General features: G+C 37.5%; 1 protein-coding gene across 4 annotated transcripts in view; it reads left to right on the plus strand.

Moving 5' to 3' along the window:
- pamr1b (peptidase domain containing associated with muscle regeneration 1b) overlaps positions 1-21,795 on the plus strand; it is a 169,191-nt gene that overhangs the window by 125,253 nt on the left and 22,143 nt on the right. For all 4 annotated transcript variants that reach the window (XM_042753304.1, XM_042753305.1, XM_042753306.1 and 1 more), the window contains one exon: positions 12,623-12,840. In XM_042753304.1, the coding sequence (XP_042609238.1) occupies positions 12,623-12,840 (218 nt within the window). The remainder of the gene's footprint in view (positions 1-12,622; positions 12,841-21,795) is intronic.

Here is a 21,795-nt window from a genome sequence, read left to right on the forward strand (position 1 = left end):
GGGGCCTAAGGGACTTGGGCATTATCTCGCCACAAGCTTAGCTGAGGGCATGAGAAACCACTACCCACATGAGAGGTTAGACAGATAGAATCCGCGCCTGCAGGGCGAGGATGTCTAAGTTATAGAATCTGGCAAAAGTGGACAGCGACGAAACTCCATCTCTCAGAGGTGTTCGAAGAGAGGTCGAAGAGACGTTCCAGCCGAGGTGAGAAGGGAGCACCTCTTTTTCCTCTCTAGCACCTCAAGACGGCTTTGGTGGTTCAGGGTCCAGCACAACTCATGGGCAGGGACCTTGACGCTTCGGGAAGGGGAAGCGTTTCGCCGACCTGGGGTGCTGTTTCAGCACAGGCTCTGTCTTCCGCTGAGGCTGATGCTGCGCTGGCTTTGCAGGCTGAGCAGCGGGGCTCTTCCATGTTTAGGGAGGAAATGACGCAGTGCCTGCGACGTCTTCTGAGCCTCCGAAAGCTGCTCAGTAAACCCATTTACAGCGGAGCTGAATAGCCCTTTCGGCGAGACTGGAAAGTCGAGGAAGGCCATTTTCTCAGCGTCCCTAAACTCTGTCAGCGTTAGCCAGAGGTGGCGCTCCAGCACCACCAGACTGGCAATGGTCCTGCCGATCACCTTTGTAGCATGCAGAGCCGGGTCTGTTGCTGTACGCAGCTCCTTAAAGGCCTCTTGGTGCTCTTGGCCAGACTTGTCCATGTTACGGTGAAATTTGGCTTGAAACACTTGAGGGATTGCCATTGTATGCAACACCGAACCGGCCTGTCCGGCTGCTGCATAAGCCCTATTGGCGATGGCCGAGGTAGTCCTGTAGGGCTTAGGTGGATGTGCTGCATGGCCCTTTAAGCCTGAGGGCAGATGGTGGGCACAGATGTGAGGTGATTGCTTTCTCCAGGGGGAGAAGTTTGGTGTACCCTCTTTCGTCAGCACCGTCAACGGTGGTTAGAGCTACTGCAGTCGAGGGGTTTACCCGTGCCGAATAGGGGCGCTCCACATCTTGGTAACCTCGTCATGGACAGCTGGCAAGAACAGGGCCGGGCGTGGCGTGAGGATTGCTGGTGGGTCTCTGGCAGGAACCACTTGTCTAGTAAGCCAAGTGGCGGGTTTGTCCGAAGCCCTACACTTGAGGCCCAGATCCTCCACAGCCTTTGCGAGGACGCGGATATGCTCGGCGTCTGGTTTCGGCACCTGAGGGGGAGGGGTTGCTCCTCGCCGGAATTGCCCCATTCCTCCATTCCTGACACCGCCAAGGATACAGAGTCGTCGGCGGTGACATCATCGATAATAATGTCCTCTTCGGACGCACTGAATGAGACCAGTCCACTCGCGGCTGAAGAGGGGCGCTGGTCCTCACTTGTGAAGCACACTGGCATGAGAGGACGCGGGAAGGGCGGGGCACATGGGCGCTGAGCCGATTTGACACCGCTCGAGCCCGCTGAAAAAGATCCGCTGCCCCGCTGTTTTTTCCTCTTAGGGGAGGAGAAAGACGGGAGGGCCTGGCGGGTGAAACAAGGCGACCCATGAGCATAGACGAGAGAGACTGGTGCTCTCGCAGAAAGAGCATTAGCCATCAGTGAGCGCAGCCTCTACATGGGCGCGGCCGAGGCAGGCAGCACACTCGCTGTGTCCGTCTTCATCGTGCAAGGGCTCGCAGCATGACAATTCTCTCTTAGAAATTTGCTCTTTTGCTCCGGATGCTGGATGCCTGCAGAGATCACTTATGTCACTGCCTTGGCTTCTTTCAGGGCGGGGAGCAGAGCTGGAGCTTCTTCTATGGCTTCTTCTTGCAGAAGAGTCAGCGAAGAGATGATCCTTGTCGCTGAAGGAGAAATGATCTGATGAATGGAGCTACGAGTCGGCCCTGCCCCTTCTGGCGGGCTCAAGCACCATTGGTTTATGCAGCTACACAAACGTGAACAAATCAGCTTCAGCAGAAAGGAAAAAGGGAGTTTTCCCCCATACATAACGAGAGTGAACGTTCGAAAGGGAACTAGCAATTTCAAAGTTTAAGTTCTATCCTAGCCATCTAACAACAATTTTCCAAATTATAATTACATGATTATTTTGAAATGTTCTTAGCCTAGAGAATAATAATGCTAAATGTAAATCAGAAACGTCTTGTCACATCTAGTTTGAGCATAGGTTATAGATAGATAGATAGTATGAAAAATAACTACAGTGGGTACGGAAAGTATTCAGACCCCCTTAAATTTTTCACTCTTTGTTATATTGCAGCCATTTGCTTAAATCATTTAAGTTCATTTTTTCCCTCATTAATGTACACACAGCACCCCATATTGACAGAAAAACACAGAATCGTTGACATTTTTGCAGATTTATTAAAAAAGAAAAACTGAAATATCACTTGGTCCTAAGTATTCAGACCCTTTGCTGTGACACTCATATATTTAACTCAGGTGCTGTCCATTTCTTCTGATCATCCTTGAGATGGTTCTGCACCTTCATTTGAGTCCAGCTGTGTTTGATTATACTGATTGGACTTGATTAGGAAAGCCACACACCTGTCTATATAAGACCTTACAGCTCACAGTGCATGTCAGAGCAAATGAGAATCATGACGTCAAAGGAACTGCCTGAAGAGCTCAGAGACAGAATTGTGGCAAGGCACAGATCTGGCCAAGGTTACAAAAAAAATTCTGCTGCACTTAAGGTTCCTAAGAGCACAATGGCCCCCATAATTCTTAAATGGAAGACGTTTGGGACGACCAGAACCCTTCCTAGAGCTGGCCGTCCGGCCAAACTGAGCTATCGGGGGAGAAGAGCCTTGGTGAGAGAGGTAAAGAAGAACCCAAAGATCACTGTGGCTGAGCTCCAGAGATACAATCAGAAGATGGGAGAAAGTTGTAGAAAGTCAACCATCACTGCAGCCCTACACCAGTCGGGGCTTTATGGCAGAGTGGCCCGACGGAAGCCTCTCCTCAGTGCAAGACACATGATAGCCCGCATGGAGTTTGCTAAAAAAACAGAGAAATAAGATTATCTGGTCTGATGAGACCAAGATAGAACTTTTTGGCCTTAATTCTAAGCGGTATGTGTGGAGAAAACCAGGCACTGCTCATCACCTGTCCAATACAGTCCAACAGTGAAGCATGGTGGTGGCAGCATCATGCTGTGGGGGTGTTTTTCAGCTGCAGGGAAAGGACGACTGGTTGCAATCGAGGGAAAGATGAATGCAGCCAAGTACAGGGATATCCTGGACGAAAACCTTCTCCACAGTGCTCAGGACCTCAGACTGGGCCGAAGGTTCACCTTCCAACAAGACAATGACCCCCAGCACACAGCTAAAATAACGAAGGAGTGGCTTCACAACAACTCCGTGACTGTTCTTGAATGGCCCAGCCAGAGCCCTGACTTAAACCCAATTGAGCATCTCTGGAGAGACCTGAAAATGGCTGTCCACCAATGTTTACCATCCAACCTGACAGAAGTGGAGAGGATCTGCAAGGAGGAATGGCAGAGGATCCCCAAATCTAGTAGTGAAAAACTTGTTGCATCTTTCCCAAAAAGACTCTGGCTGTATTAGATCAAAAGGGTGCTTCTGCTAAATACTGAGCAAAGGGTCTGAATACTTAGGACCATGTGATATTTCAGTTTTTCTTTTTGAATAAATCTGCAAAAATGTCAACAATTCTGTGTTTTTCTGTCAATATGGTCAATATGGGGTGCTGTGTGTACATTAATGAGGAAAAAAATGAACTTAAATGATTTTAGCAAATGGCTCCAATATAACAAAGAGTGAAGAATTTAAGGGGGTCTGAATACTTTCCGTACCCACTGTATATTTATATTCACTGTATATTCACTGTATATTTATAATTAGCATTGTTGTTTTCTGCTGTGTTTTGTTGTTAACAGCTCTAAACTTGGCACCGGCTTCATTTTGCTTGCGTCAACTAATGGCAAAATACCAGAAGTGGCGCATTTCACGGATGAGAATCCATAAAACACATTATTAGACTGTTTCCCAAGGCTGCATGATATATTAAACCCATTTAAAAAAATCATAATTAAGCATAATTGTGAATTCACAAATGCTACAATTTAATTAAATAATTATATGCAATGCAGTTCTAATGCAGTATATGTGCTTTAATTATTTACATGGGTGTAGGTTAAGTACGTGCGTCACACAGCGTTCACAGTAGTTCCACAGGAACTGTTATCATTTATATGTGCGGAGCATCTGAAACTCTGAGTTTGGGTTTATTATAACGTTCATCTGGGAATGCAACATGTGCCATTTCATCAGATTTGTAAGGTAAATCATTTATAAATCTATGCAAACTCAGGAGAATGCATCATGGTTTCAAAATAAAAGCTCAAACCCTCACTCTGAGTTTACACATTTTGATGTCCACATATTTTATATAATTATTTATTAATTACAGTGGCTATAGCATTTCTATCCTAAAGAAATGGACAAATATTAAAGATTAAGTGGACATTTGAATTAAATGGTGCTTTGTCAAAATTGAACAAGTATTAGATCGCACAGCAATGTGTAAAAAGAATCATCAGTCCGTTGGCGCCCTCTGCAGGCCTTTGTTGTAATGCGCAATGTACATTAGCTCTATTGTTTATAATCAGTGTTAGGCAAGTTACTCTGAAAATGTAATCAAATTACTGATTACTCCTTTTAAAAGTAATTACGTTACTGTTCTGATTACTTTATTTCAAAAGTAATTAGTAATTAGTTAAATTACTAGTTACATTACTTTTTTTCTCCATGAAATTTATTAAATCCCAGCATACACGCTCCCGATAAATGTTTGTTATTAATGCATCAACATTCACAGAACACTGTTATTTTTAAATAAAGCAAGCAGCTGCTGCGTGCATGGTTTGGCAGAATGCCAGCAAAGAATAGTTCATTGCAATCTCACAAATCTCTGTTATAACACAATAAATATATGCATAATGAATCTTTCATAATGTCTACAATTCTTTTGTTATAATGAGAGGATTTGTAAGTACGCAAATTTCAGCACTGCATTGCTCAATGCTGCAAACAGGTGTTATATCCTAAATAGAAACTCTGCATACACTTGCGCCTGTTAATCATTTATATTTTATATTAGTTCATGTTGCTTTTGTGCAATAGATGAACAACAATTTATTTGTTTTAGATATTTTATGTTTAGATATTTCTATTTTGCAGGAGTCCCATGAATCATTTTATTCTCCTGCATCCCGCACACACACAAGTGTCTAACCACTCGCTGCAGCATCTTGTACTGCGCTGCACTCTGTTGCGTCGGGTCTCGCGGGGGCAGGTCTCTAATCCACTGGCACTTAGTGTGCTACATCCTTTTTACAATCTCTAGATTAGGGCTGTCACGATATTAGAATTTTATATATCGAATCGATTTAGAATCAATATATTGTGATATCTATAGAAACCTTGGGGGGAAAGATATCAGTCAAATTATTTTTTACTTTGTTTTTCTTTTTCACCAAACGAACATAAGGATACTGATAAACGCAGGGCACAAGACTCTGGCTTTCTCCGTCTTCTTTGAAGCTCCTATGAAATAACAAGAGAGAAAATACTGTCAAGTTCAACAGTATGATTAATAAATATTAATGGTAACACTTTACAATAAGATGTCATTTGTTAACATTAATGTATTAACTAACATGAATGAACAATGAACAATACATTTATTACACGATTTATTAATCTTTGTTGATGTTATTAAAAATTGAGTCGTTCATTGTTCATGTTAGTTCACAGTGCATTAATGGTTACAAACACAACTTGTGATTTTAATAATGCATTAGTAAATGCTGAAAGTACATCTCTGCATCTTACTCTATTCTAATCCATTGTCATCTATAGCGCAACTGTTCATACAATTTATTTATTTGCAATTTTTTTTTTTTTTTTTTTTTTTTTTGTTGTTGTTGTCTCTGTGTACTGGAAGCTTATGTCACTAAAACAAATTCCTTGTATGCGTAAGCATACTTGGCAATAAAGCTCTTTCTGATTCTGATTCTGAAATTAATATGAACTAAGATTAATAAACGCTGTGGAAATATTGTTCATTATTATTTATGTTATTTATATATGTTAACTAATGTAATTAACTAATGTTAACTAATGAACCTTATTGAAGAATGACCGCAGATGAGGCATTAAGTGCATGACACTGCTTTTAATGTAGCAATGTGGTCGCTCAGTTTTTCAAGATCAGTTTTAATCGTGTAACTAGTAATAGATTTGAACAAAGAAATAAAGTGTTACTATGCACAGGCTGTATGGAGTGCAAATACAAAAATAAGACGAGTAAAGAAAACATGGTAATTATTAAAATAATCACCTTTTACTTAAATATATGAACACAGAAAACCGCTGTTAACAGGTTAATATAACGTTTCCCATTCTATGACTAATAAAATAATGACAACTTACTCTGCTGAACACGGCCCTCCTCGGAGTAGATGCGAGCACTGTGTCTTCTTGTGTGACAGGTGTGAGCGTTAAGGCACGATACTGCCACCTGGGGGATCAACCAGGAACTGGCGCTACAGATTATACATGTGGTGTTATCATAAGAGAACTGTTCATTTTAAATATTGCGGTATATCGTCACACACTAAATTAACACGATATCGATAACTGTTGCTTTGAATATCACAGTTATCGTCAATACTTGTATATCGTGACACTCTTACTCTAGAATATAAAACACTGCATTCTGTCAGCAATGTAACGCGGCAGTAACGTATAGAGACATCGTCTTGTACCTATACTCTAATTACTATTTTGAAAATTATAATGCGTTAGATTACTCCATTACTAAAAAAAGTTATCAAATTACAGTAACTCATTACTAAGTAATATGTTACTGCCCAACACTGTTTATATTACATTATGTATTTTAACAGTTTTGTTCAATAAAACCATATGATTTCTTGCTTTTGATACTTTATTTGAACTAATTATTATTGCCTCATTGCTATTATATATGTATTTTATGTAGGGTGGCCATATGCACCGTTCATACTGGTTATTTGAAGTAATTGTTTTTGATTTTTTGTAATACATCCAAAGCAGTTTAACCAATAACATGCAGGTATTGTATATAATTGACCAATCGTCGGGCTGCGTGTGAGGAGGTGAGATCTACATGGAACGATCAAAGCGATGCAAATATGTGCACGTGTTTGTTCATTTGTTTGACTTGAAGTGTCGCTGCACACCGATCAAAAAAAGACACCTAAGTGCGCAGTGCCGCTTCAAGTCAAACGACCGAACAAACACGTGAGAGCGATTCAAAAGCATAAGGAGCCGTCTGCTCTGCTCTCTATAGCTCTCATGAATGTCATACAACGATCGACCTGCACAGTGCAAACAGCCAAAGCCTGGATATTTTAGGCAATATTAGAATCCTGGCCAGGACGTGTCCCATATGAACGTCATTTATATGCCCAACCTAATTTTAAGTAAATTTAAAGGCTATTGTTCACTTACATCTATCTTTATTACCACAAAAAAAAAAAAAAATGTATGTATATATATATATATATATATATATATATATATATATATATATATATATATATATATATATATATATATATATATATATAAAATTATACTGCTGTGCAAAGGCTGTGGTTCCTCCTCTGGTGAAATCAGCTGTCTGAGCTAATGGGTGGAATAAGGCAGGACTTTTACTCTCTGACCCCCGGACTTTACACCTCTGTCTGTAATATATCTGATTGTTTTACACTCTTTGGACACCAGGTGGTATTGTGAGCAAATGAAGCCTCCAGAAATTAACCATTTTGTGAACCGCTTGGCTGAAAAGCCGAAAAGCTTCATGAGGCTTCATTTGGCCATCACTACCAGTTATGGATCTTTCACTTTGTTTGGAACGCTCAAATTGAGTTACAGCGTGCTGCCTGTGTTTAGCCATGCATCAAAATTAAGTTATGGTGGCGTTTTGGAGTTATATGGTGTTCTGTTTTTTTTATTTTTTATTCTCCATTAAAGTCTGTCACATTTTAATTAGGGTGTAGACAAACAAATTAGATAGATCACAATCTACCAAACAGCTCCATATAAGAAAGCACTGTAAAGACTAGATACCTTGGCAGCAATACGTAATCGTGAATAAACTTTAAAGATTTTTTTCTTTTCTTTTTGTAATGCAGATTATTCACCAGGCTGTCAGTTGGACGCGTGTGGACTCAAATGCCATAGTTAGCACGATCAGTCATAAAATCAGAAGCCTACTAACAGTTTGCAATTAAATCCATATCCTACTTTTTCTTGTAACCTGATCAAATCAATCCATGGCAATGAACGTCATCTGAGATGTTTAATCCACAAGCATTCTGAGCATTATTCCTGCTTGCTGGTGTTCACTTTAGTCCACATGTTGTTCTTTAAGGTTAGGCTATTTCATTCATCAATATAGAAGGAACTGTGCTATGTCTAGCATTCTTTTACGTTAATGAGCATAGTATATAAATTGGTATCCACGGTATCCACTCACATGTTTAACTTTTAGTCTGATTGTTACGGTCAAAATAATAATAAATAAATAATAATAATAATAATAATACAGTCACATTACTATATGCAATAGCCTATATGAGATAGCCCATGATCACCAGATTTTATACAAGTGTTACTTTTGTTAATTTTGTAAATGGTGATCAGCAACCAAATACTGATAATGTGGAAGTTACTGCCTTTTGCCTTGGTGTGACTTCTCACATTTGCAGACAATGCAAAGGCAGAGTAAGTTTGAGCTCACAAATTTTTTAATGTAGATAATTTTCATTACTAAAACATCTATTTGTTAAGTTTACAGTGTTCTACCTATAATTAATTTGGCTGGACAAGTAAAAAAACTTTAAAGTCATTTTTCTCAGTTTCACACTCTAGCAAGTAAGAATAGGGCCCTATGAAATCCGTTTTATTTGTAAATTCAGTTATTCATTTATTTTTTTTTGCCATTTTCTTTTTTCTATACTCCGTTTTAATGGTTAAATTAAATTGTATTAATCAAAAAGCCTGTCTAATTAATTAAGTTATACAGTTTTATCTTTATCAAATTCTGTTTTCTATTATTTTCTGGATTCCATTTTAATGGTTTCATTAAATTTTAATAATCAAAAGCATTTCTAAATAATTGATTTCATTAAAAAAAAAAAAAAAAAAAAAAAAAAAAAAAATATATATATATATATATATATATATATATATATATATATATATATATATATATATATATATATATATGTATATATATATATATATATTATATATATATATATATATATATATATATATATATATAAAATTGGATTTCATTTGGTTTAATAAAATATAGTTTAATAAAACATTCATAAGTAAATTTGTTGATTTTTTTGGTGGGAAATTAATTGTTTAGATTAATCGATTAATCAATAAATTAGTCGATAGATTAATCAAAATAAAAATAGTCGTTAGTGGCAGCCCTAATTAATTCATTAATTCATTCAGTGGGGGTTTTGCAAATAAAACAATCTAATTTGTTAAATATTGAAGTAATACTTTAATTTATTTTAGTTGAATCCTCTGTTGACCTGTAATGATTAAATGTACAATACAATATTTCCTTGTACAATACTGTATTTGAGTTCTACTTGTTGAGTATAAACATAGAATAGATAAAAAGAAATGTTTTGAGTTGCAAATAATAATAATAATAATTCATAATGATGCAGTACTCTGTAAAGTTATGAGCTTCACTTTTCAATAATCTAACCACACTTCAAATAGTGATTTTCACAATTTTGCATGGTTGCAAAGCAGCTTTACATACATATGTGATCCTCGACCAAAAGAAACACTCTTCAGTAGCACAGGTATATTTGCAAGCGCCAAAAATGCATTGTATGGGTCAAAATTATTGATTTTTCTTTTATGCCAAAAATCATTAGGATATTAAGTAAATATCATGTTCCATGAAGATGTTTTGTAAATTTCCTATCTTGAATATATATAAACTTAATTTTGATTAGTAATATGCTAAGGACTTCATTTGGACAACTTTAAAGGGGATTTTCTCAATATTTTGATTATTTTCTTTTCTTTTTTTTTTTTGCTTTTTTTTTTCTGCTTTTTTTTTTCACCCTCAGATTCCAGATTGTCCAATAGTTGTATCTTGGCCAAATATTGTCCTTCTAACAAACCATACATCAATGGAAAGTTTATTTATTCAGCTTTCATATGATGTATACAGGTCCTTCTCAAAAAATTAGCATATTGTGAAAAAGTTCATTATTTTCCATAATGTAATGATAAAAATTTAACTTTCATATATTTTAGATTCATTGCACACCAACTGAAATATTTCAGGTCTTTTATTGTTTTAATACTGATGATTTTGGCATACAGCTCATGAAAACCCAAAATTCCTATCTCAAAAAATTAGCATATTTCATCCGACCAATAAAAGAAAAGTGTTTTTTAATACAAAAAAAAAAGTCAACCTTCAAATAATTATGTTCAGTTATGCACTCAATACTTGGTCGGGAATCCTTTTGCAGAAATGACTGCTTCAATGCGGCGTGGCATGGAGGCGATCAGCCTGTGGCACTGCTGAGGTGTTATGGAGGCCCAGGATGCTTCGATAGCGGCCTTAAGCTCATCCAGAGTGTTGGGTCTTGCGTCTCTCAACTTTCTCTTCACAATATCCCACAGATTCTCTATGGGGTTCAGGTCAGGAGAGTTGGCAGGCCAATTGAGCACAGTAATACCATGGTCAGTAAACCATTTACCAGTGGTTTTGGCACTGTGAGCAGGTGCCAGGTCGTGCTGAAAAACGAAATCTTCATCTCCATAAAGCTTTTCAGCAGATGGAAGCATGAAGTGCTCCAAAATCTCCTGATAGCTAGCTGCATTGACCCTGCCCTTGATAAAACACAGTGGACCAACACCAGCAGCTGACATGGCACCCCAGACCATCACTGACTGTGGGTACTTGACACTGGACTTCAGGCATTTTGGCATTTCCTTCTCCCCAGTCTTCCTCCAGACTCTGGCACCTTGATTTCCGAATGACATACAAAATTTGCTTTCATCCGAAAAAAGTACTTTGGACCACTGAGCAACAGTCCAGTGCTGCTTCTCTGTAGCCCAGGTCAGGCGCTTCTGCCGCTGTTTCTGGTTCAAAAGCACACGCCTGTGCACGGTGGCTCTGGATGTTTCTACTCCAGACTCAGTCCACTGCTTCCGCAGGTCCCCGAAGGTCTGGAATCGGTCCTTCTCCACAATCTTCCTCAGGGTCCGGTCACCTCTTCTCGTTGTGCAGCGTTTTTTGCCACACTTTTTTCCTTCCCACAGACTTCCCACTGAGGTGCCTTGATACAGCACTCTGGGAACAGCCTATTCGTTCAGAAATGTCTTTCTGTGTCTTACCCTCTTGCTTGAGGGTGTCAATGATGGCCTTCTGGACAGCAGTCAGGTCGGCAGTCTTACCCATGGTTGCGGTTTTGAGTAATGAACCAGGCTGGGAGTTTTTAAAAGCCTCAGGAATCTTTTGCAGGTGTTTAGAGTTAATTAGTTTATTCAGATGATTAGGTTAATAGCTCGTTTAGAGAACCTTTTCATTATATGCTAATTTTTTGAGATAGGAATTTTGGGTTTTCATGAGCTGTATGCCAAAATCATCAGTATTAAAACAATAAAAGACCTGAAATATTTCAGTTGGTGTGCAATGAATCTAAAATATATGAAAGTTTTAATTTTTATCATTACATTATGGAAAATAATGAACTTTTTCACAATATGCTAATTTTTTGAGAAGGACCTGTAAATCTAAAAAAAAAATTAAAAAATAAAATAAAATAAAATAAAACCTTTTTACCCTTATGACTGGATTTGTGGTCCATGGTCACATATGGAAAGTAGTTACAAAAGTAAAGATATGTAAACAACATATAGTCATGGATTTGAAATGGTTAAAGAAATTCACTAACTTGATCAGGAGGTTTATTACTTTAGTATATTCCCAATACATTCCAATGCACCTGTGCCAACACACTTTTTTTTTCCATTAATGGTTCTTTATTGTCCCATACGAACAACGACAACGTTGCACTAGGAAATGTGGACTGCAGGCCTTTGGGCCGTCAAATGATTATGAATTATTAAACAAATTATTAAATTATCCTTACCAGACCTCAAAACTACACAAAAAGTTAAAATGTCAAATAAATTCAGAGAACTACATGAAAAGTAACAAAATGTATTAAAATAATTTCAATTCATACGTCATACAGCAAGACTGTCAAACTGCCAAAACATTTCACTGCTTTTTACATTAACAGAGTACAGAGCACATTAACATTTGCAGAGATAATGGACAGATATGTTATGGATGGTTTTATTCCTTCAGCATGCACTGAAACATAAGCAGTATGTTTATATTCTTCCACCAGCTAACGGAACTGTCTGTGTTTACAGGCCCATTTGGGGTTTGGGCTTGTTTGCAGGGTCATTACTTTACTAAGACTGTATATCATCACACAAGCACTGCATATCCTGACACATGTATCATATCCTAATCACCTGAACTTGTCATTTTCTTTATCTCAGGTTCATGATGCTCAGTTTGGAGTTTGACCACAGCTGTCAGTATGACTACATTGAAGTGAGGGATGGAGAGAGCTTGAACTCACGTGTGATTGGACGTTATTGTGGAAATGAGCGACCACCTCCAATCAAAAGCACTGGCAATTCCTTGCATATTCTTTTCATCTCAGATGGTTACAAGAACTTTGATGGGTTTTTTGCCATCTTTCAGGAGAGCTCAGGTAAGACAGTATTATCAGTTTGCTCTCTATGAATACAGTTCATTTTTAAGGTCGGGGCATGGATCTCTTTCTTTCTGTGCAAAGCATATGTTGTTGCATTACAACTAACAATGTGCTATAGTCTGCAAATATATAATTATGTGTTTGTCTGCCATCAGTTTATCAATTATTCAACTAAACTGTCAATATTTTTACGTAAGATTCAATTTTCCCCATTTATCCAAATTTGTTTTTATTTTTAGGAGGAGAGGTTTCATATTTGAAAGCATAATGTCCTCTAGGTTTGGGTTTAATAATATTCCTAAATACTTCATACCCGAAGGTAAACACTTGAAATTGAATGTAGTAATGTATCCAGAATGGCATGATGCTGAAAGCAGCATGCCTTCCGATTTGTACCAATTTATTTTATAACCTGACAACCTTGAATATGATTCAATACATGTGAGCAACGACGGTAGAGATTGCATGGGATCAGTTAACACTGCTAAGATGTTGTCGGCATACAGAAACAGCTTGTGTTCCGCACCCCCTGCGTGAACACCTCTGATATCTGTATTAGCGTGGATAGCTAGAGCTAGTGGTTCCAGAAATATCATGAAGAGCAGTGGGGACAAAGAACACCCCTGACGGGTCCCGCGTGAGAGATGGAAAAAGTCGGACACCAATCCATTTGTCAAAACTGCTGCCCTCGGACTGGAATATATCGTTTTCACCCATCTACAAAATCCAGGCCCCATCCCGAACCTTAAAAGGGCTGGCATAAGAAAGCCCCATTCTACCCAGTCAAAGGCCTTCTCCGCATCAAGCGAGAAGGCCGCCACCGGGTCTAGACTAGATTTACTTTTGTGTATAAGATGAATAAGTCTTCTCATGTTATCACCCGAACACCTACACTGTAAAAAAAAGTCTGTAGTTTTTACAAAATAATTTTGGCAGCTGTGGTTGCCAGAATACTTTTGTAAAAAATACACTGTAAAAAAAAGTCTGTAGTTTTTACAAAATAATTTTGGCAGCTGTGGTTGCCAGAATACTTTTGTAAAAAATACAGAAAAAAACTGTAAAACACAATTACGGCCAAAAACTGTAAATTTTACAGTATAAAACTGTTATTTACAAACAAGAAAATTTTAATGTAAACCAGTAAATTCAACAACGCACACTGCTATTAAAATCTGTTTTGTACCTTTAACATACTGACAACCACCATAATAATGCAGGTGGTAAAAGAGAAAGCCACATGAAGAATCGAAGTTCATCACAAGTAGCTTCGCCACAAGCAGAAGTTTATATTAATATATAGAAGGTGCACAAAGTCATTCATGCAAACACAAAACACCATCATGGTGACACACGATACTTAAACAATTCAATAAACTTTCATTAAACAGCAGAAGATGTAACATAAAGCCAAAATGTACAACTGATAACAAAAAACTATTAAAAAACATGATTATTTAAACAAAAATACTTTCAAATGTGGAGCGTCACACAGGGAATTCTGGGAATATCAGTTTACAGTTTTTGAGTGTAAATTATACATTGATTTGTTCTTTTTTTATTTCTAAAAACTGTAAAATTAACAGCATTTTACTGTAAAATTACATGAAATGTCTGGTTAGATCTTTTACAGTTTTTCCCTGTATATAGTACAGGAACTTACTGTTAACCTATTAACACTTTTTTTTGTAGCGTTTTTACAAAATTGTACAGTTAAAATGACACTTATTTTTTACAGTGTATTCTTAATAAAACCAACTTGATCACAATTGATAATATCTGGCAATATCTTATCCAATCGGGAGGCTAAAACCTTTGTTAAAATCTTACAATCAACTCCTAAAAGGCTTACTGGTCGGTAATTCGCTGGATCTGAAATATCCCTATCTTTTTTAGGAATAAGGGAGATTAGTGCGTCATTAAATGTACCTGGTAAGGAGCCTATTTCTAGTGCCTCAAGATAAACTTTATGCAAGACTGGAGCCAGAATATCAATATATTTCTTATAATATTAGGTCGGGAAGCCATCCCAACCTGGCGACTTCCCATTTTTCATTGATGAAATAGCAGCTCTGACCTCTTCTTCCGTTATAGGTGCATCCAGCCTTGCTTTTTGTTCACTAGAAAGAGTTGGTAATTGTAGGCCTGAGAAAAATGTCTCCACCTCCTCCTCATTAAGCGCACCAGCAGAAGTATACACGTCTTGATAGAATGATTTGAAAATTGAGTTTATTTCCTTTGATGAGGTTACCACTTGGTTATCTTTTTTAATCATTGATATATTATTTAGGTTACCTTGCTGCTTCAATTTTCTCACTAATAATCTACCATTCTTTTCACCACCTTCATAAAATTTTGTTCTAAGCCTAAATAAGGCATATTCAGCCTTTTTATTATAAACATCATTTAACTGATATTTTAATTTACAAATAGTCTGGTATTTATCATTTGAATATTGTCTCGCCAAATCCTTCTCCAATTCACGTATTTCTATTTCCAAATTTTTTTCTCTTTCTAAATTACTTTTTTTTTAAACTTTTGTCGCATATGCAATTATCTTTCCTCTTATATATGCTTTGGATGCTTCCCAAACTGTGGCTACTTCATCTGTGGAACCCATATTGATTTCAAAGAAAAATTTCAGATCCTTTGTTAACTCCTCACTAAACATTTTATTTTGCAACAACATAGTATTGAGCCTCCAGCGACCCCTCTTTGTTTTATCCGTGTTCAAATCGATTTGCAACTCTACTGTGGCATGATCACTAATGGCAATGGTACCAATCTCACAACCTTCAATTGCATCTGCCAAAGACTTTGATATGAAATCTCCGGCCAATATAACCTGCCCCTCACGATCCCCTATTATCTTGTTAATTCCATGAAAAAAATCTGGCTCCTCTTTATTAGGTATACATAAATTACGCAAAATTGTTCGAACCCCGTTTATTAACGCTTCCAAACATATAATGCACTCTTCCTTATCATTATATTTTTTCAGCATCACAAAGCTTAATTTTTTATTAATAAGGATCAAAACACCATTTTGTTTGCTTGAATATGAACTATGAAAGACGGTGGCCACCCAATCTCTTTAAAACTTTTTTGGCTCGTCCTCTCCTACAATGTGAGATTCCTGGATAAATGCTATATCTGTATTTTTAGATTTTAAATGTCAGAACCTTCCTCCTTTTAACTGGGTTCCCACATCCTTTTATGTTCCATGATATTATTTTAATATACCTATTCATCTTTATCAAAAAAAAAAAAAAAAAAAAAAAAAGTGGAGGGATATTCCCTGTGCGCTTTACAAACCTGGCCAAAGCCAAAAACATTACACAACTCAAATATATATATATATATATATATAGGCACTCAGTATTACAAAACATATCCGGCCCATTAAAACTAGCTGTCTTAGAAAAATCAAACATGAACAAAATGAACATCCTTCTTTGCATAGCAACCCAGATCAACGTTGCTAAGTGACCCCCACCTCCCCTCCTTCCCATCCTACCCAGCCCGAACTAACTATAACTTGAGTCACTAAACTTTACTTGGTCCGTGAGACACATTAGATGTCCGACAGCAGCACAACCCATTCAGTCCCGTTATACCCATTGTTTGTTACCTTACAGTTTTCGGTTGACAAACACTCCTCCATATGTTACATTAAGTCCCGCACTCCTCTAACTCAACTCCTGCAGAAATTTCTCAGCCTTCTTTCCATCTTTGAACGTTTTCTTTTGTCACATAAACATAAGTGTTGCAGGCTAAGCCAGCCTATGCTTCACTTGTAGATCGCTAAGACGCTTTTTCGCCGGTTTGAACGCTTTTCTCTTCTCCGCCAACTCCCTCGTAACATCCTCAAAGAAGGAAAGCTTAGCGCCTTCCCAGTCGATACCCCGTTTCTCTCTGGCCACTCGTATTACTTTATCCCTGGCAGATGAACGTAGAAAGCGGACAAGTATCGCCCTGGGAGGTTCATTAGGGTCCGGCATTGGTACAGGGGAACAATGCGCACGTTCAATTTCAAATTCACTTCCAGAAAGCTCAAATGCTTTATCCAGAATCTTCATCACATATTGATCCACTTTTCCAGGTTCCTCCACAGCTTCTTTAAGTCCGATAATCCTTACATTACTTCTCCTACTGCGGTTTTCCAGGTCCTCCACGCGTGACCTCAACACCTCCAGCCTCTCCTCGCATTTGTCCACTTTTGCCTCAGTAAGCGCACTAGCATCTTCAATGTCTGATATACGCTGTTCCGCCTCTCCCATCCTCACTTTTATATCTTCCACTGAGTCTTTTAGTTCTTTAGTTGTGTCTTTAATAGTGGTGACATCTTTTGCCACCGCCTGAAGAGTAGCATTCATTTTCTTTATTTCTTCTAAAACTTTTTTTTGGTGTCGCTCCCCGTGCTCTCCTCCGTTGCCGCTGGAGGGGCGTCATCAGTCGCAGGTGTGCTTTCAGGCGGCTCTAGCTCCGGGGTCTGGGCAGGGGCGAGGCTAATGCTAGCTTGCTTCTTCCTCGTGGTAGCTCCTTTGAAAAAGTTTGCTTTGTTATTACTTGCCATTTTTCAGAAGGCTGCAGTCCTTAAGAAACCTCAAAGTCGACAAAGGGTGTCAAAATTATGACCACAATTGAAGCGTATGTCTCCAAATTCAGAACATTAATCAACGGGCTTTAGAAGCTCCTCTAGTGTGCGGCCATCTTCCTCGGTGGTCCCACGTGACTCCATACTGCTCTATTTTTGATGTTGTGGGCTTATATTTCTGCTGGAGGTCCTGGAAATCTTGTTTAGATACATGGCATCTTTGATTCTATCAAATACCAGCAGATTAAAAAACAATCAAAAAATAACTGACTCTGTTAGAAATCTTATAATGGGCCATGTTCAGATCTTCAAACCGGACAATAATCCAAAAACAAAGTTTAAAAACAACACTAAAATGGGCCACTGGGCACAAAACCAAGCTTCTGCTATGACCATTCCAGTTCTCTGACCTGAACCCTACAGATAATGAGTGTGGTGAACTGAAGAGGAGAAGCGCTATCATGGAGCTGGGAATCTGAAGGGTCTGGAGAGATTCTGGATGAAGGAATTGTCTCTGATCTCTTGTCAGATTTTCTCTAACCTCATCAGGAGAAAACCCAGAGCTGCAGTGTTGGGGAGTAACTAGATACATGTAACGGCGTTACGTAATTTAATTACAAAATACTGTAAATGTAACTGTAATCAGTTACTAAGAAAAAAATGTGTAATTAAATTAGTTACTTATGAAAATGTTAACGATTACAAAGGGGATTACATTTGAATATTTACACACATCCACATGCAGATTTAATTTATTTCTTTCCCAAATTGCACTGACTATTCTGAGACATACGGCTGTTGCGACAGCCGTATAAACTGCAACATAAACTAAAATCAACAATCAGAGATCCTTTATACATTTATTTACAGAACCACAGAGTAAAAGCACAACTTCAGGGGTGAGCAAAGGCCAAAACAACAAACAAACACCAAGCCAGCTCCTAACAGAAAAGACTTAATTCCCTATCAAAAGAAAAACTAAATAAAAATACAATAAAAATACAATAATAACAAGGCCCTATAATTTCTGCAATGCGGAAAACACAGTCTGGTTCATAGAATCCAGTCATAAAAATGGAATTCCTGTTGCCTAACGCGGATGGAATATGCCACATTTTGGACGAATAAATCAAAAGTAGGTCAGTACACTTGAATCAAAATGAGATATGGACTAGTGTCTATTAATATTAAGCTGCAAAAAGACAATATATGAACGTTCTGCGTGTCTGTGGAAATCAGGCTGTACTGGCCATCAGGAGGTCTGGCAACCGATTGGCCCGCTATTTTAATATTATTATCGTATAATTGCATGCCGAATGTACTAAAGCGATTATTTCCGAATCCGCCATTCGATAATTAAATCTCTAATAAATCATGAATCGGTTAGTCGTGACTGCAATGCTTCGGCTCGCGCGCTCTTCACGGCTCCTCCAGACTCAGAGTAATCAATGCGAGAGAGAGAATGAAGCGCACAGGTGGAGCAGAAGAGAAAAACTACTGTTCAGGGTTTCAAGTGCAGGTCAGTTTCATCTGTAAAGATGCTATTGTAGTTTTGTCTTTGTTTACTTAGTTAAGCAGCAGCAGCAGCCCGTTGCTCATCAGTCATCACTCAAAATACTTTATAAAGAATATCATTATTATCTATTGTAATGTTACAGTAGTAATTTAGCGGAAAAATAATCATATTGTATTATAGGTTTAGGGGGAGCTAGGGCAGACAACAACACAACCCTTACCAAAATTAACGATGAGTTTACTATAAATCCAAAGACAGTGGTTAATATTGTTAAACCATGGTAACCACAAATTAAAATGAATTTATTTAAAAATAAGTACAAATGGTAATCCATTTGCCAAAAAACAAACAAAAACAAAACAAAAAACATGGTTACTGTGCTTGGTTACAAAACATGGTTACTATAATAAAAGCATGGTTAATTTTTATAAGGGAAAAACATGACTCATGATCAGTATTAGGATTTGTCTATAAAGATATTGTAGTGATGTACTCATTTTGACATGCAGACAATTGAGAAAGTATACTTTTGTTGAATCTTGAGTATTAAAGTCATGTGAGAGATATGGCAAAATAAAGAGACTGAAAAGCAAAATGGAAGTGAAGGTGCAGTTCAGGAGAGAACTTATAATTATTCTGCATGTCCCAAACCTAAAGATTTAAAAAAAAAATTGTATGTGAGGTCCATACAAAAAAATAGGGTTGTCCATGTTTCAGAATGTGTTGTGGGTGTATGAGTACGAGATTTCCTGGCCTGATTTTTTTTTCTTAGTCCGCCCCTCGTGGAAATTAATGACGCAGACATGCGGTTTCATTTACTACACATAGACCTACTGAAGCTCACTGTGTTTTCAGCCTCTGCCACCTCAATATATGAGTACATGAACAAATAAACATCATCTTTAGAACTGCTCTGAGTCACTTCATGAGCATTTTACTTATTTTGAGAAAACTATCTTTCATATCATATACAAAGTGACAGCAATGTTTCAAAAAGACACCAGTGTTTCAGGAGTTTAGTACACAGAATAGGACACTTGCTTATTAGATATCCGTTTTTGAGCTGATATATATGCTTTTATTTATTATTATTTTTTAATTAACTATTTTTTTCCCAAACCATTGTTAGAAGCAGTGTTTCCTGTAGTCATGCAAATATTTGGTTACAAAATCAGTATTAGTAAACGTTTTCTTATGATTTTAAATCTGCACTGAACTTCAGATCGATCTCAAAGTAAAAGGCGGTACTAAAGTCTGATTTTGTGGTGGATGTGTTCAAATTTAATCATCTTAATTCTAGTGATGAAAGATTGTGAAAGTTTGACAGTGTTGAGCACTACTGTAAGGTTAACCCTGCATGGTGTAAATGTTTGAAAATGATTTACAGTTGAAAATAAACACTCATTAGAAATTTAGAAAAGTAATCAAAAGTAATCAAAAGTAATCAGTTACATTACCTTAATAAAGTAATTGAAAAAGTTACACTACTATTACATTTTAAACAGGGTAACTTGTAATCTATAACCTATTACATTTCCAGAGTAACCTTCTCAACACTGCAGAGCTGTTATTTTGGCAAAAATGGGGGTTTCAAAAAGCATTGAATAAAAGGGTGCTGTTAATTGTGTCCAATGTGTATTAGAGAAAATCATTAATGTCATAATGATACTTCCCCCTATTTTAAATTCCCATTCTCCAATGAAAGGTTAGATTTATGTGATTTTTTAAAATATAAGATCAAAATGATTAACAATGTAGATTTATTTTCACAGCCTTCTTTGATCATATTTACCAAGGGTGCCAATAATTCTGACCACCACTGTATTTCCGCAGCGACCAGCATGTATCAGTTCTAGGCATGACGAAGCGGATATCATCCTCTTTTGGAAGGCCAAACAAAGTAGTTTCTCTTTCACAATGATCACACAGCATCTTCATAAAGGTAGCAGCAACAATACTACAGCGAGAATCAAAGTTACGCATCCTTTCTTTGTGTGAACATTTGGGCGATGTTATGCAAATCTTCCCACATCATGACGTAGACATGTGGGGGCGTGTTAGAATGAGCAGTTGTAGGTAGAAGTGGTTGACTCTTAACTTTTATAAAGAATTTCTATTTGGATTTGAGACTTTAGCCTTTGCAACTTTACAGATCTTCTTTATGCACCAAGAGCTTGTAACACTCCAAAGAGAAAGAAAAATTTGAAATTGAATCAAATGACCTCTTTAATTATCTGCTTCACGGATCAGTTCACCACACAAATTCACTAAAGCTGCACATATACAGTACACAGAATTTTATCTATCTTTGGCATAAGGGTGATAGGCAAGGTTTGTGATAACACCTTCACTCTCAGAAAAAAAGGTACAAAAGTTGTCACTGGGGCGGTACCTTTTCAAAAGTCACAGCTTTGTACCTAAAGAGTCCATATTGATACCTTAAAGGTACATATTAATACCTAAAGTGTAAAAGCTACAAAAGTGTACCTTTTGAAAAGGTACCGCCACATTTACAGCTTTTGTACCTTTTTTTCTGAGAGTGTTGTATACTTTCAGTCTCCTAATTGCACGTTCAACATGTATCCTTACATTTGCATTCCTGCGGCGACATGTTACTTTCTTTTTTTTTTTTTTTGTCAGCTGTGTTTTGTTGGCGAAGTGAGGAATTATTAAATTAACTTGTCTTTCAAACAACAAGTCTCTAATCAAAAACCCCTGTCCACCATCACCTCATCTCCTTGATGGAGGTATTCAAGAATGCCAGAATCACATGTGATAAGTTTGTCACTACAGTGTCCCCCATATGCTGCAGATATAAACATTACTAGACCACATGGTGCAA

Source organism: Cyprinus carpio, chromosome B25 (assembly GCF_018340385.1).
Source record: "Cyprinus carpio isolate SPL01 chromosome B25, ASM1834038v1, whole genome shotgun sequence".
Classification (NCBI taxonomy): Eukaryota; Metazoa; Chordata; class Actinopteri; order Cypriniformes; family Cyprinidae; genus Cyprinus; species Cyprinus carpio.